The sequence below is a fragment of the Phodopus roborovskii genome, unplaced genomic scaffold (genome assembly GCF_943737965.1).
Source record: "Phodopus roborovskii unplaced genomic scaffold, PHOROB, whole genome shotgun sequence".
Lineage (NCBI taxonomy): Eukaryota > Metazoa > Chordata > Mammalia > Rodentia > Cricetidae > Phodopus > Phodopus roborovskii.
Genome location: NW_026126618.1, coordinates 5233377 through 5247392, shown reverse-complemented (window position 1 = coordinate 5247392; position 14016 = coordinate 5233377). Strand labels below are relative to the sequence as shown.

The window sequence follows — 14016 nt, the reverse complement described above, 5'->3', positions numbered from 1 at the left end:
ACCTACTGCCCTAGAGACTTACATCCTAACACTGCCATCAGCTGACCCTTCTGCCTCCCTCATTCAGTTAGCAACGATCATGACTCACAGCATGATACACGCGTGAGGACCTAGCATATGTATGAACAAGAGTGTGCAGAAATGCTGAAATGGCATTCTCTATAAGCTTGTGTCTTTTGTTATTGCAGTGTTTTCTTCATGTTATTTAGCTGTAAAATTACCCATTGATTGACATGGTGGGCAATGGGTCTAATTTTTTTCCGGAACATGATTTCGGTTCCATTTGCATTTGAAAAGGCAGTAATGCTATAAGTTTGTGGAAATGAGTAAAGATCTGCTGATGCCAGAAAAATGCTTTCCCCGAAAAATTTTCAGTACGTCTTCCAGAGTTGTTTTCATCTCTGCCTACAGGGGTAAAGTCCGAATGGAATTAGAAAGGGAAAGCCTACACTGGAACCTGCTGTGGCCATGTGTCTGTTGTTGCTGCTTCCCTAGTGGAGTTACTGCAGCATAGGGATGTTTCTTGGAAATGGACACGCTTTCCACAAATGCTTTTTAAATGTACGCCAGATCTTCAAGATACAGTTTTTTCCTTCCGTCCTGCTTCATAATGTATTGTATTGTACTAACCCTCATGCTGGGAGGAGAGACTGCATAGCAAGCAATCCACTGCCTACTAACACCAAGAGGGGCTAACTAAACCTTCATTTTTCTTGCAAGGACAACTTCTACTGTGTGGATCTATGTGATATGGATGTATTACACTTTGGTAGTTGATCTTGAATGCAGATTTTACTTCATTTGTGTTCTCCATAGCACAACAAACTGTTGAATACTTCATTTCCATTCAGGTTCTGTTAGGTGGTTGACAAGCAAATTGAATTGTATGTTCCATTGTAAATATATATGCGATGAAGATGCTGTTATCTGGGTCCCATCAGGCTTTTTATCTCTGTGGTGGAAAAACCACGCTATGTGTTCCTTTAAAGACAATAGTCTCCAGGCTTTGGTGTACATGAGAGTCAAGCGGGTAGCTTGTAAATATGCCCGCCCCAGCCCCAGTGTCCAGTTACCTGTCTGTTTCCAACAGCATCCTAAGGAATAGATGGTTCTGCTGCTTCAAGGGCCACTCTCTGAGAGCCACTGCCTTTGAACTCCAGATTCTTCAGCAAGCCCCTGTCTCATTTTATGTCATAACATTCCCATTTTATAAAGTTTCATTTATTTTACTAGAAAGTTTTATTGAGCTTTTATTTATTTGTTGTTCCTTTTTTTAAAAGCTACTGGGGATTTAAAGTCATTGGGTTCTTAGTTATTTTTGTTTTTTTCTTTTCTTTTCCTCTTTTTGTTCTTTGAAGCTGTGTTGAAATCCTTGTCTCCTGTAGACCCAATGGAATCTGTAAGTAATTCAGAAACACCCATGAATTCAGATACAGGAAAAGTCGATAGGAATGGTACTGAAGAGGAAGATAGTAAGCCCTCTACACATGACCTTGAAAGAAATAGGACTGAGTTTGTGTGTGATGGCCCTCCTGAGGGTGAAGATAAAGACACTTCTGAAAATGAAGCCTTCCTCGAAGGAACTGAAGAAAGAAGGTCCTACCAGTGTGAGAGCCGGGCTGAGTCTCCTCAAGCTGCTGCCGCCGCCGCCGCCGGAGCCTCTGCCCCTCCAACTCCCAGGGACTCCCTACAGCTCTCCATTAAGCAGAGGCTTGCCCGACTGCAGTTGTCACCAGAATTCACCTTCACTGCTGGCCTGGCTGCGGAAGTGGCTGCCAGATCTCTGTCGTTCACCACCATGCAGGAACAGACTTTTGGCGATGAGGAGGAGGAACAGATAGTGGAAGGAAGCGAAAACGAGCTGGAAGAAAAATAGAAGCCACGATGCAGTGATTTTCGGTTGTTCTTTTCACAAAAGTGTTTTCGCTTCGAGACTGGAAAGGGAAATGAGTGCGTGTTTACTCAATATAAAGCTAAGAGTGGATTTACAGGGCAATTGTTGCTTTGAAGCCCTGACCTGTGTTAGTAGATACCTGTGTAGGCAGGTCTTTTAGGAATAGGAGAGGGAGGTAAGGGCATTTTCGAATAAACTGCTGTTATATTTATGGCACAATTGATAATCTTGGCAATCCTTCAAGTACTTTTAATAAGAAATGAATTTATCCTTTTTTTGCCAAACTTTGCTGCCATAAGGTATCTAGGATGATTGCAAAGCATAAACATTTATGAGCTCTTTCTACTCTGTCCTTTGCAGGGTGTAACTGCAGCGATCATGTTAATATATTGCTCATATTTTATTTTGTTTATACCACTCCTAAAACAAAGATACAGGTTCTGAATAAAAGATTTAATTGCTAAAACTGATGTGTGCTGGGGTTTGGAACTTTAAAGTAGTTTCAGAGGTGTTTGGGCTAGGGCCTATTTCCTGTTTCCTTATTTTCATATGTGTGTTCATTTTAAGGAAAATATTATGCCAATTTTAAGAAAGGCCCGTCTAGGTTTTGGGGGGGGGGGTTTGGTTTTTTGGGGGGGAGTTGTTCATTCCTGTTACAACTCAAAGAGATGGTATCAGAGGCGGGAGTCCCCACCCCCAGCCCTGCAGAAAGTCCCTTCTGTCCTTTACTCAGAGACAACTGTGCCTCTGCGTGAGGAGGTCATGATGCTGTTTTCTAGCCCAACCTATCTTCCTAAGACCCAGGAAACATGTCAGCTTTCTTGGGAAGTACCCTCGTCCTTCGCATTGTGAACCTGTCTGTCAGTGATACTTTTCCACAGACCTGTGTTGTCCGACTTGCATTTTGATTGTGTTTTCAATGACATTTTCAGGAATATTCTCTTTCCAAAACATGTTACTGTGCACTTAAGGAGTTTATAGACATTATTTGGGAGGAATGTAAGAAAAACCTCAATTTATGCTGCTGGTCTAGAAGGAAAGTATGTGAATTCCTGTAACTGAACTGCTTTTAGTGAGGAAAGTTACTAATATTCAAGTTTTGTTGTTGTTCTTTTGGTAACTACTTTTGTTATCCTGAGGAAAAGCTTGTACTTTATATGAGTACACTTTTGACTATTAGTGATTTTCCTTTTTCTGATAATTAACAGTATTAACATGTCAGGAACAGTACCTTAAATGAGACGTGGAAATAGCTAAATTTCAAGAAAAAAGGAACCTCCTGTGTTGTAACTGACTTCTGTATTCCCAAATGACACGGTTTTCCTTTCTTTGTTTCCCCCTAGATATAGAACTTACTAGGAAATTTTTGTTGAGAGTTCTTTTAACTTATGACACAGGAAAAATTGGAGTTTAACCATTTTAATTCTTTTAGTCTATTTTGAGTCAATGACCCCAATTTAACGGAAATCTGTTCAGCTTTATGCTCTCTGAGCTGATGATTTCATATTTCGTAATAGAAAGTTTAATCAGAGTTCCCTTCCTTCCAGTCTCATCAGTTTTGTTCACAAGCTCTCATTCAGTTTCATGAAAACTGCTTTTTGAAGTCATGAGTAAAGACATTGTGACTTTAAGTAATAGTAGCTTTCGTATTTCTTTCACCATTTAAAATATTTCCAACATATAGCCCTGTTTTCTCTGTGGAATTTTCTCTTTTGATAATCTAAGTGGATGTCCCTTGGTTGTTTTCCTGGATAGTGATAATAAGCCAGAAGTCCTATTTTTTAATGCAGACTTTAAGCCATGCTCTCTGAAATTCTTGGATGTTTTGGTACGAGACCGACGTACTGTTTACGCCCAATAAAGTCTAAGATTCCCTGCTTACCATTTGTACTTCTTGCCACGAGTACATTTTGTGTTTGGCCAGGCTGATGGGTACGATTGGACACCCTTACATATGCCTTCCTAAGGCTACCTCACTTCTCCTTGACTGGGTTAAGTAGCTGCCATTTGATGAACAGAAGAACCTTCTGGGGAAAACATTTTAGGCAGAAAACTTACAATTTTATTTTCCAAGTTTTACAGCATGATTAATCCTGTTGGGAATAGTATTCTGACAGCTTCTAATACAGTCATTGCCAAAGTTTGTTTTACCAGAACTAATCTAGAACTCAGAGGGAAAATGTATGGTTTAGGTCACTCATGAAAATTTTTGCCCTTTACAGATGGGGACATCAGGGCTCTAAGTGATCTGGTATCCGTTGCCATGCCTCAAAGCCTTTTTCTGTGCTTCTGCAAGGCCCTGATGTCTGGCGAATCTGGGGCCAGACTGATCCTTCATTGCAACCATTTGCTTTTTTATTCATCTTTTGCAAACCACGTATGTTATCTAACTTTATACATTAAGCCCTTATTAAAACTAACTATAGTCACAGCATCTGAATCTGTTTCATTAGCTGATGATATGCAAGTTAGAAAAAGACGCACACACACACACACACACACACACACACACACACACACACACAAATGATAAGGATGCTTACGAATATAGGCTTCAGAGTGTGGCATGACTCGCTGGTGCACTGCCAGCATTCCAGGTACAGTTAGGAAGGTAACCTTGTACACAGTGAGCATCTGTATTAGGATAAGAAAGAGAGCAGGTACAGACTTTCCTGCACCTAACTTTGGGGAGGTTTCCTCATGGCAAGTTATTTCTGGTCAAATGAAAATCATTTGTTAGTTTTAAGGTTTAGTTTAGATTAAGCAGCCATACTGTTTGAAGAACTACCACCTCTTTTAATCGAGAGGTGTCTCTTGCTCGAATCTAATCTTTATCAATTTTGACAGCTTTTCTTCTCTGTGGAAACAAAAGCAAACCCCTCCCCGATGTTAACACATCCTGGTTTCCATTGTGAGGTCGGCACATCTTTAAAGTATACTGCCTGATTTAATTCCATAGTTTTTCTATTATCCAACATTTCTCCACAGCTGTTGTTCCTTTCTCATTAGCATTTGGGAAATTCAAAGTAAAAAAGCATTATGCCATCTATTTCAGGGATCTTTATTACCCCTTTCTGTTTATTTAGCATATCCTTTAGAGTTTGATTTGCTCTTTCTATACCTGCTTGCCCTGTAGAATTGTGTGGTATGCCTATGATATGCTTAATATTGCAATAAGCAAAAGCTTTCATTTTACTAAAGACATATGCTGAAACATTGCCAGTCTTAATCTGTACAGGTATACCCATGATGGCCATAACTTCTGGCAAGTATGTGATTACCGAATCAGCCTTTTCAGAACTCATTAAAATCCTGAATAGGTATGAATGGTATTGTATACATATTATAATGTTCCAAATTGTATAAAATGGAACACATCCATCTGCCAGATTGCATCCCTTTGAGTACCTTTTGGGCTACTTCCTGCAGGTAGTGGAGTTTGGCTGTATCAAGAACAAGTAAGGCATTTTCTTATAATTTCCTTGGCTTGTTGCCAAGTGATAGACAACTCTTTTTCAAACTTTTGCTATTGGCATGATGTTTTTTATGAAATTCTGGGGCCTCCAGCTCATTTCCAATTAATGATTGATCAATTTCCACATTACCTTGTGCTAGAGGACCTGGCAGACCCATATGGGATGCGTGTTATGTATATGGGATGATTCCTACTGCCAATTATTTCTTGTCACTAAATAAATAATAAAGTTAATTCTGTATCATCTGATATAAATTCAGTGGTTTCCATATGCAAAACTCTTTCTGCATATTGCAAGTCAGTAACTATGTTGAGAGGTCCATAAAATCCATTAACACCATGAGAATAACATTAATTTTGACTTTTGGAAAGAGTCATAAGGGCTTTGATCCACACTACTTAAATTTTGTGATTTGTAGCCTGCCTTTCCTGGTTTATTTGCATCAACATACAATGTGGGGCCTCCAGAGACTGGTGTTCACTGTATAATGTGAGGAAGGATCCAGTTGGTTCTCTTTACAAATTGAATCATCTTGCTTTTGGGATATTTGTTAATCTCTCCCAAAAGATTACTGCAAGCTCTTTGCCGAGGTTCACTTTCTCCCCATAATTTGTCAATTTCATCATTAGTAAAAGGTACTACGATTCCTGTGGGGCTATTCCTGGTAATTGGTGAAATCTCAATTTTCCTTTTAGAATCAACTCAGAGACCTTTCCCACATAAGTTTTTAATTTTTTACTCAGTTTATGTGGTAAAAGGAACCATTCTAAGATAGCATCTTCCCTCTGTATTACTATCCCTGTAGGAGAATGCTTAGAGGGTAAAATAACCAAAATGCAATCAAGTTTTAGATCCAAATGATCCACATGTGCATCCTGTAATTTCTTTCCCACCAAACCCACTTCCTTCTTAACTTCAGCTGATAATTCTCCTGGACTATTTAAGTCCTTGTCGCCATCTAATATTCTGAACAAATGACTCAGTTCATGTTTTTCTACTCCCAATAGTGGGCCTTAAATAGGAAATGTCTCCTAGCAATCTTTGAAAGTCATTAGGAGTCAACAATCAATCTCTCATAACTTGAACCTTTGGGTATGATTTTCTGTAGACCTATTTTATATCCTAAATAATTCATAGAATCTCCTCTTTGTATTTTTTTTTCCATGAGCAATATGTAATCCCTAACAAGGCAAATTTTTCTTCACTTCTTCAAACATTCTAAGTATCTACATTTGAGTCAGCTAGTAAAATATTTCCTCTATAATGGTAAACTGTAGATTGAGGAAATTGCTTATGTATCATTTCCAATGGCTGACTTACAAAATATTGGTGGGGGGGGCACTATTTAACATTCTCTATGGGAGAACCTTCCATTAATATCTCTTAACAGGCTGAGGGTTATTATAGGTACACTGTTAAAGCAATTTTTTCTGTCTTTCTTGTGAAGGTATAGTGAAGAAAACATCTTTTAAATCAATAACTATAAGAGGCCATCCTTAGGTAATAAAGCAAAGAAATTCCAGGCTGTAGAGAGCCCATTGGCTGAATCATCATATTAACAGCTCTTAGATCTGTTACCATTCTCCATTTTCCAGATTTCTTTTTAATAACAAATACAGGAAAATTCCAGGGGCTGGTTGATTCCTCAATGTGCTGAGCATTTACCTGCTCCTGTACCAGTTCTTCTAAGGCCTGTCATTCAGTGGCTGTGAGTATGAATCCTAGGTCTTTCATTCATCGGTTATGAGTACTGCCAACTTCACCATGTTGGGAGAGTTTTCTCAGGAAAACTCAAATCCTCTGAATTGCTAGATGATATTTCTAATTTCTTAGAAACTTAAAAAGAAATGATATTTTGGAGGCTGAAAAATACGATCTGGTTATAATGTACAGCTTAGTTTATTAAAATAGTAACGTCCTGATTCATATGACAGTGGCATAGTACTTGAACGTTAAGCATAGGAAAAGTCAACTTCTGATGCATTTAAAAAACTAGAACTTAACAGAGTGTTGATTAGAACTGACCCTAGATTTCATTTTCACTCTGCTGTTTTCTTCTCACGTAAGACATGAATCATGTTTCTTGTTGCTAAATGAATAGAAATAAATATGGGGGCGGGGTCACTGGTTGGTTTATTGTAGTATGTTGCTTTTACACCCAAATATAACAAGGATATAAGAGCCAAATTCTGGAGACCAAAGTGTAACACGGCTAACTAAGCCTGCTTGGACTAAAGTGAGCACAGTGCTGAAGAACGGCCACACAAAGCATGAGGATTGGTTTTTCTTCAGATCTGATTGTGAGGACATGTCTGTGCACTGTGTGCTTAGATTAAAAAACAAAAGAGGGAAGAGACAGCAGAATGCCTGGTGTAGTGACCATTCGGTGTCCCTTCATCTCTCAGGGAACAGAAGCAAATCCACTTAATCTCTGAACTCCAACGGGACTGACTTCTCTCCCTTAATTCTAGCATGTACAGGAAATAGTTTAACCTTTTCTTTGAGAATATCAGTTCCTCTAGTGGAGAATAAACAAATCCACTCGCAGGGACAACTGAGACATGATATGTCAAGCACTCCTTTGCTGCCTAACTTCATACTGCTTGCTTTTTGAGTTGTGTCTGTTTCTTTTCACAGTTTCTCTATCTCCCCCTATACTCAGCTGTCACTTTTGCCGCTGTGTTGTGTGCCTGCCTTCCGCAATAGGCCCCTAATTTGCTGCTTATAACCCGCTGCGGACTGAGAAACCAGATTGCCAAGCTTACTAGAACTGTGTCTAAACTAAGAGTAAGTAGACTGGAAAAGGCTGAGAGCTTTTCTGTTGGTCACATGCATGGACTGTGTCATGCCTGTTTGGCTGCTTAACATTCTTGTATGTGCATTTCGTGTCTTGCAAAAACTTGCTAAACGTACTTGGTTGAAAATATGATCACCATATATTTGAAATATTAGTTTGGTGTTTATATGCTGACGTTTCTAGGGCCTCTCACTAATGAATTCAACTGTACAAGAAAAATTGACTATCATCTCTGTCTGTCATTGTGTGTATTTCAGAAAAATGTTCGTCATTTGTTTTTGTTAGTCTTCCTCAGTACACGGGTTTAAAGTCTGTGTCATTGTTGTGAATCCTGCACAGTAGTTACTGGTTTGAAAGTAAATATAACTCATTTGGTAAGAACTGGCTAACATGACGGGGAATGGATCATTCAGATAGCCCAGTTCTCTAGTAATATATGAAATATGCCTTTATCTTTTCTATATGAAAATGATTATTACTGGGCTGGGAAATGGCTCAGGGGTAAAGTGATTGCTGCATAAGCATGAGAACTGAGAACCTCTGTTCAGATTCCCAGCGCCCACATATAAAGGGGAATATGATGGAGTAACCTGGGCGTTGGAATCAGGATAGGCCCTGAAACTCTGTGGCCTGCCACTCTGGCCTAAACAGTGAGGGTGGTCTAGGGAAACCCTGAACATCAACCTCTGGCCTAACACACAGACACACAACCACACACCAATATGTGTGCACATACCCTCATGGTTACATGTGCACACAAACATACATACAAAACTTATTTTTATTATTTTCATTAGCACTACTTTTGGTTTTAGAGACAGGGTCTCTCTATGTAGCCTTGGCTGTCCTGGAACTCAGTATGTAGACCAGGCTGGCCTTGAGATCTGCCTATCTCTGCCTTCCAAGTGCTAGGATTAAAGACAGGACTGCCACACCCAGCTCAAAATGACCGCATTACCATTGGCCATGATACTCTGATACACTAAACACTGAGAACTGCCCCGTCTTCGAGCTCCATTCAGCTGGGCTTCAATGATCCAGTGTTTGGTTTTGATAGCTATTCCCATTCCTACATCTATGTTACTGTTTCCTTAAGTGTGCTGGAATTAGCAGCCTTGTCCCATGGTCACATGTGCCTTCGGATCTGGTTGGAGACTAGATGACTCTGCAAATAGAACAAATAGAGGCAGACTGAAAAGACCGGCTACTTGAGCTCATCGACGCTTCTAGCGTTTCTTCTGACCTTCTGGATTGCAGTCCTTGATCTAATAAAAATACTGGGTTAAATGCCTGCTCTCAAAATAGAATTGTCATTACACAGAAATAACCATTTTGCCTTCTCTAAAGTTAGTTCTATATTGTAATTCCTTTGCAGTAATTAAAACCAGTCCATTGGAGTTGGCATTGTCATTTATATTTTCTGTTTGAATTGGATACCATATGCTGTTATGAATTTGTTTTGTTTTGTTTTGTTTTTTTAAGAGAAATGTGTCTTCATTTCCAAAGAAAGTACATTAAGCCTGGAAAACAAGAAAACATTAATTATTGAAGATATCCGAAAAGCATTGGGTTTGTAGACTCTAGGCTACAAAGACTTTATTCTTGAATATGCTGGGTTTTTCAACAGTACTTTTGCTTTCTTTCATTCAACTTAAGGAAGTATACATTAAAAGCTTCCCATGATTTATCAGGGTTGGAGTAAAGGCCAATAACAGAGTGAAAGAATTTTCACTGTCATTCAGTAGCTGGCATGCCTAAATTAGCCTTTAATACATAAAATGAGCAAGATGGCATTCCTCTAATGAGAAACAAAAGTGTGACATTTTCACATAATACTAGAATCTGTCTAGAAGCACTCTCCTAGTAGTCATTTCATTATACTATCTATGTACTGTGCTTTGATAACCATGGAACTCATGTTTCATCATGCATAGTCGAGTGGTATGTCAGTCTATTTTATTAATCATGCTTCATGCAGCTGGCCTTCAGTTATCCAGGGAAAGGAAGGGAATTATGATATAATAATTGTAAAAAAAAATGGTCCAAACCAGGTTCTTGTGATGACACCATTGTAGGACAGAGAGTGATGTCAGACATGCTTGGTGCTTGTCTTTGAATACGCTGTTAGAGGAGCATACTTCTACTCAGTGCGGTTGCTGTAAACCAAAGACAAGGAATTTATATCAGAGCTCACATGTGCAAAAGTTAGCAAAATCAAAAGAACTGACTTTATACCTAACTTTAAATGTGTGATAAAATCCAGGCATGGTGGCATGCCTTTAATTTAAGCGCGCCAGAGACAGAGGCAGTTGTATCTCTGATTTTGAGGCCAGCCTGGTCTACATAGGGAATTCCAGGCCAGCCAGGATCATATAGTAATAATTGGGTGATAGAATAAAATGCACATGTTATCTTTAAATGCAGTACATTGGTATCCACTGTAGTCTATGAGCTGTGACATTAGTTTTATCCCTATGTACTGAAATTCATTTAGCACATGTGTTGCTAAAGTAGAAATGGTGTTTAGGATGTTTATACTTCTGGATTATGCAAGCTTAAAAATGAGACTATATATAATAGATGTCATACTAGATAGATATAGTTATTCCTATCTATTTCTTAAGAGTTTCTTAAAATAGGTAATGTTATTGTTTTAGGCTTAAGACTTTTCAGTTTTATAACATTTCCTAAAGATTGGCTACATACAAATAAGTTCATTGTTGAAATTTTTTCTGAAACTAAAGTATGTCATTTGTAAATTCACTCCTTTGTAATGATCCCAACAACTTCTTAGCCCTCTTCTCCTTCCGAGTTAAATGAGTAAGTTGCCTCCGTTTCTAAGTCCAAGTATGTTCTCCCTTCTCCTACTAGTCTGTACTTGCTGTTTAGTACTGCGACTTAAACAGTGCTCATTCAGGCACAGTATTAGCATGTGGCAATGTACGGAAGGCTCCAGGACCGTCACTCCTGTCCCTTAACAGTAGGTGTGTGACCCTGATACAGCCTTGAAGGCCCACATGGGTGTGAAGCCCGGAAGCCCAGAAGCCCATTCCAGCTGAAAGCAGTCACAAGGAGTTTGGTTTTGTTTGGGTTTGTTCTAGGTATGGTCCCAGGGATCCCAGATCAAACCAGGCCCCTGGGCCTATCCTAGAACCAACCTAAACCCGTGCATCATTCCTGAACCATCCAGAGCGTGATCCTAGAACCATCCTAAACCCGCGCATCATTCCTGGACCATCCAGAGCGTGATCCTAGAACCATCCTAAACCCGTGCATCATTCCTGGACCATCCACAGCATGAAGACTGAAGATAACTGGGGCTGAACCACACATCCTGTGCTTCCCGGGGTTCACTTTTCATTTGTGTGCCTGTGGGTTAGCAAACATTGGCTGAATGGTCTATCTGAGATCCACTGACAGCATCTGGTAATAAATACTACAGTTGTTTCCCATAATAGGAATTCTTGGTGGGTGTTATTAATTGCCAGTGAGGAGAACTGTTCTTGCGATTTTTGTCATCAGATACAATAGATGAAAATGTCTAGTTTAAGAAGCAGCAATCTAGCCACAAAACAGCCATTTTCCAAAATGAATGACACCTGCTTTCCTAACTGTATCAGTACCCTTCACCTGGATGGTTTAGCTACACTTTCGCGAAGGTCTTATCTCCCAGTTCTAATGCTAAGTGATTTTAAATTCTTGTTTCAGAAACTAGTATCTTTTCCGTCACTGAGTCTGCTGCACAGCAGAGCTCGCTTTAAAAGTCTTCGGTGGCCTCTGATAACAAGGTAGGCTGATTCAGTAGAAGTGGCTTGAGCCCTCACTCTTTAAATCAGGATTGTGTGGAAGAAAGCTTTAAGAACTTCATTTTTCTTCCTTGATGCTCTGGATTTTGAAACCATCCGGGTAATGCATTTATTATGTGGCCTCATCACAGCTGGCATTGCTACAATCACCTGCATGTTTATTCGTTTTGATTTGGAAGACAAGAATTCTGAAAAGGCCTGAAGGGATATCCAAACTCAAAAATTATGGTAAGCATTAAAAGTGTATGCTTTTCATAGTTAGTGTAGTAGACTAACAAGCTCTCCATACATAAGGAACTTGAAATTATGCTGTCCCACCCCGATCTTTATCACACCAGCAAATGTAGATCACCAGTCACAGTTTAAAATGGTCCTGGTGTCCACTGAGGCTCATGTGAGTAACCCAACTGTGGTCCATTAGTTGTATACCATGTTATCACCATGGGTTCTTCGTAGTGTTTCCTCATGGAATTACTTAGCACAGCTAGCTCTATTTCTTGGCATTGCCTAAAATGCATGTGAACATGTTAGGTTGAGGTACAGTATGCTTTGTCAGTATTTAGGGAACATTGCACTAGTTTACATTATTAATTGTGGACACTGAAAAGAGGAAAGTATGGACTATTTAATGAGGGTTTTGTGTGTGTTTCCTCTTTTAAGTCAGGGTCTCATATCGTAGACTGGCTTTGAACTTTCTATATAGCTAAGGTTGTCCTTAAACTCCTGATCTCCCTGCTTTTACCTCCCAGGTTCTGGTATTATAAGTATGTACCACCAACAACCCTGGCCTTTTTGTTGCTGTTTTTTTTGTTCTGTTTTGTTTTTTGAGACATTTTGTAACACTAACTGGCCTAGAACTTGCTGTATAGACCAGGCTGATCTTGAACTCCTGGCAGTCCTTCTGACTCCACCTCTAGATTGCTGAGGTTACAGATGTGTGCCACCATTCTGGGCAAGGTTTGGCTCTTTAGTAAGCTTTTCAAGTCTGCTCAGTGGTAGAACACTGGCCTATCACCAAGGCTCTGAGACCTATCTCTGACACCCTCCAACCGCACAAAATAGCCTTTGGAAATAACTTTCAGATACTTTTTAGTTTTGTTTTATGGTTATTTATGCCCTGTATATTAGAACTCTGCTTTTCCTACCCTAACTGAAAACTTGAGATAATAAAATCTTGGGGGGGGGGGCTTTTTGTTGAATTGGAATAAAACACCAGAACTTTTTACTACTGCCATTTTTATCTTCAATCCAGGAAATGTCTGTGCCTTTAATGAAACATTTCTAAAACTTTTCATTGTACAAATCTTAAACTCTTCTATCACTTAGATAAGAGCTCCTGTTCCTTCCCACAGCTCTTGGCAGGCAGGTGCCATTCTGTTTCCTGTTATGACCTCAGTCCACCTCACTTAGCATGTGGCAGAATTTCTTTTTTTAGGGCCAAATAATCTACACATTTACTACATGTTGTTGATTATTCATCTACTGGGAATTACCTGATTCCCTGTCCTGGTTATTATAAATAATGCTGTTATGTGTGTATTGGGAGGGGTACCTCCTTTTAAACGAGGTGCCTCATTACTCACTTTCGGTGTTTTATTACATCAATTTGTTGTCAACTACTTTTAAAAGCTTTGAAAATTGTAGGTTTGCAAGTGCTGTGTAACTGTTCTTAGCTTAAATCATCTCTAATAAAATCTGAAATGCCTTGTACGATTTTGTGTATCTCGTTTTCACCCTGCCATTTGCAACATGGACTAATGACTAGAAGGAAGAGGCCTTTCTCTTCTTCCTGTCGCTACTTCTCTTACTTTGTAGAATTTCCTAGCACTTCACACAAGAATAAAAAACACGGTATTGCCCGGGCAATCCTTTGAATTTACCTTTGATTGGTAAATATCTGGTGATAATTTATCAGAGTGAAAACAGTGGCTTAATTTCAGATTATCCAGCTTTTCCTTATTACAGCTTTTTGTTTGCTCGGGGTGTTCTTGTTTGTTTGGGTAGTTAGTTGTTTTTGTTGTTTTTTGGTTGGGATTTTGGTTT

At 39.3% G+C, this 14016-nt stretch overlaps 1 protein-coding gene across 4 annotated transcripts in view; it reads left to right on the top strand.

The window, feature by feature from the left end:
- The window catches only part of Vezt (vezatin, adherens junctions transmembrane protein), a 53013-nt gene extending 50653 nt beyond the window's left edge, over nucleotides 1-2360 (top strand). For 2 of the 4 annotated variants that reach the window (XM_051206377.1, XM_051206376.1), the window contains exon 12: nucleotides 1359-2360. In XM_051206377.1, coding sequence (XP_051062334.1) covers nucleotides 1359-1876 — 518 coding nt within the window. In that variant the 3' untranslated portion in view covers nucleotides 1877-2360. Of the gene's footprint in view, nucleotides 1-411; nucleotides 941-1358 lie in introns of those variants that run through there. The other 2 variants (XM_051206380.1, XM_051206378.1) reach the window with 1 other exon arrangement.
- The last annotated feature ends 11656 nt before the right edge of the window (nucleotides 2361-14016 follow it).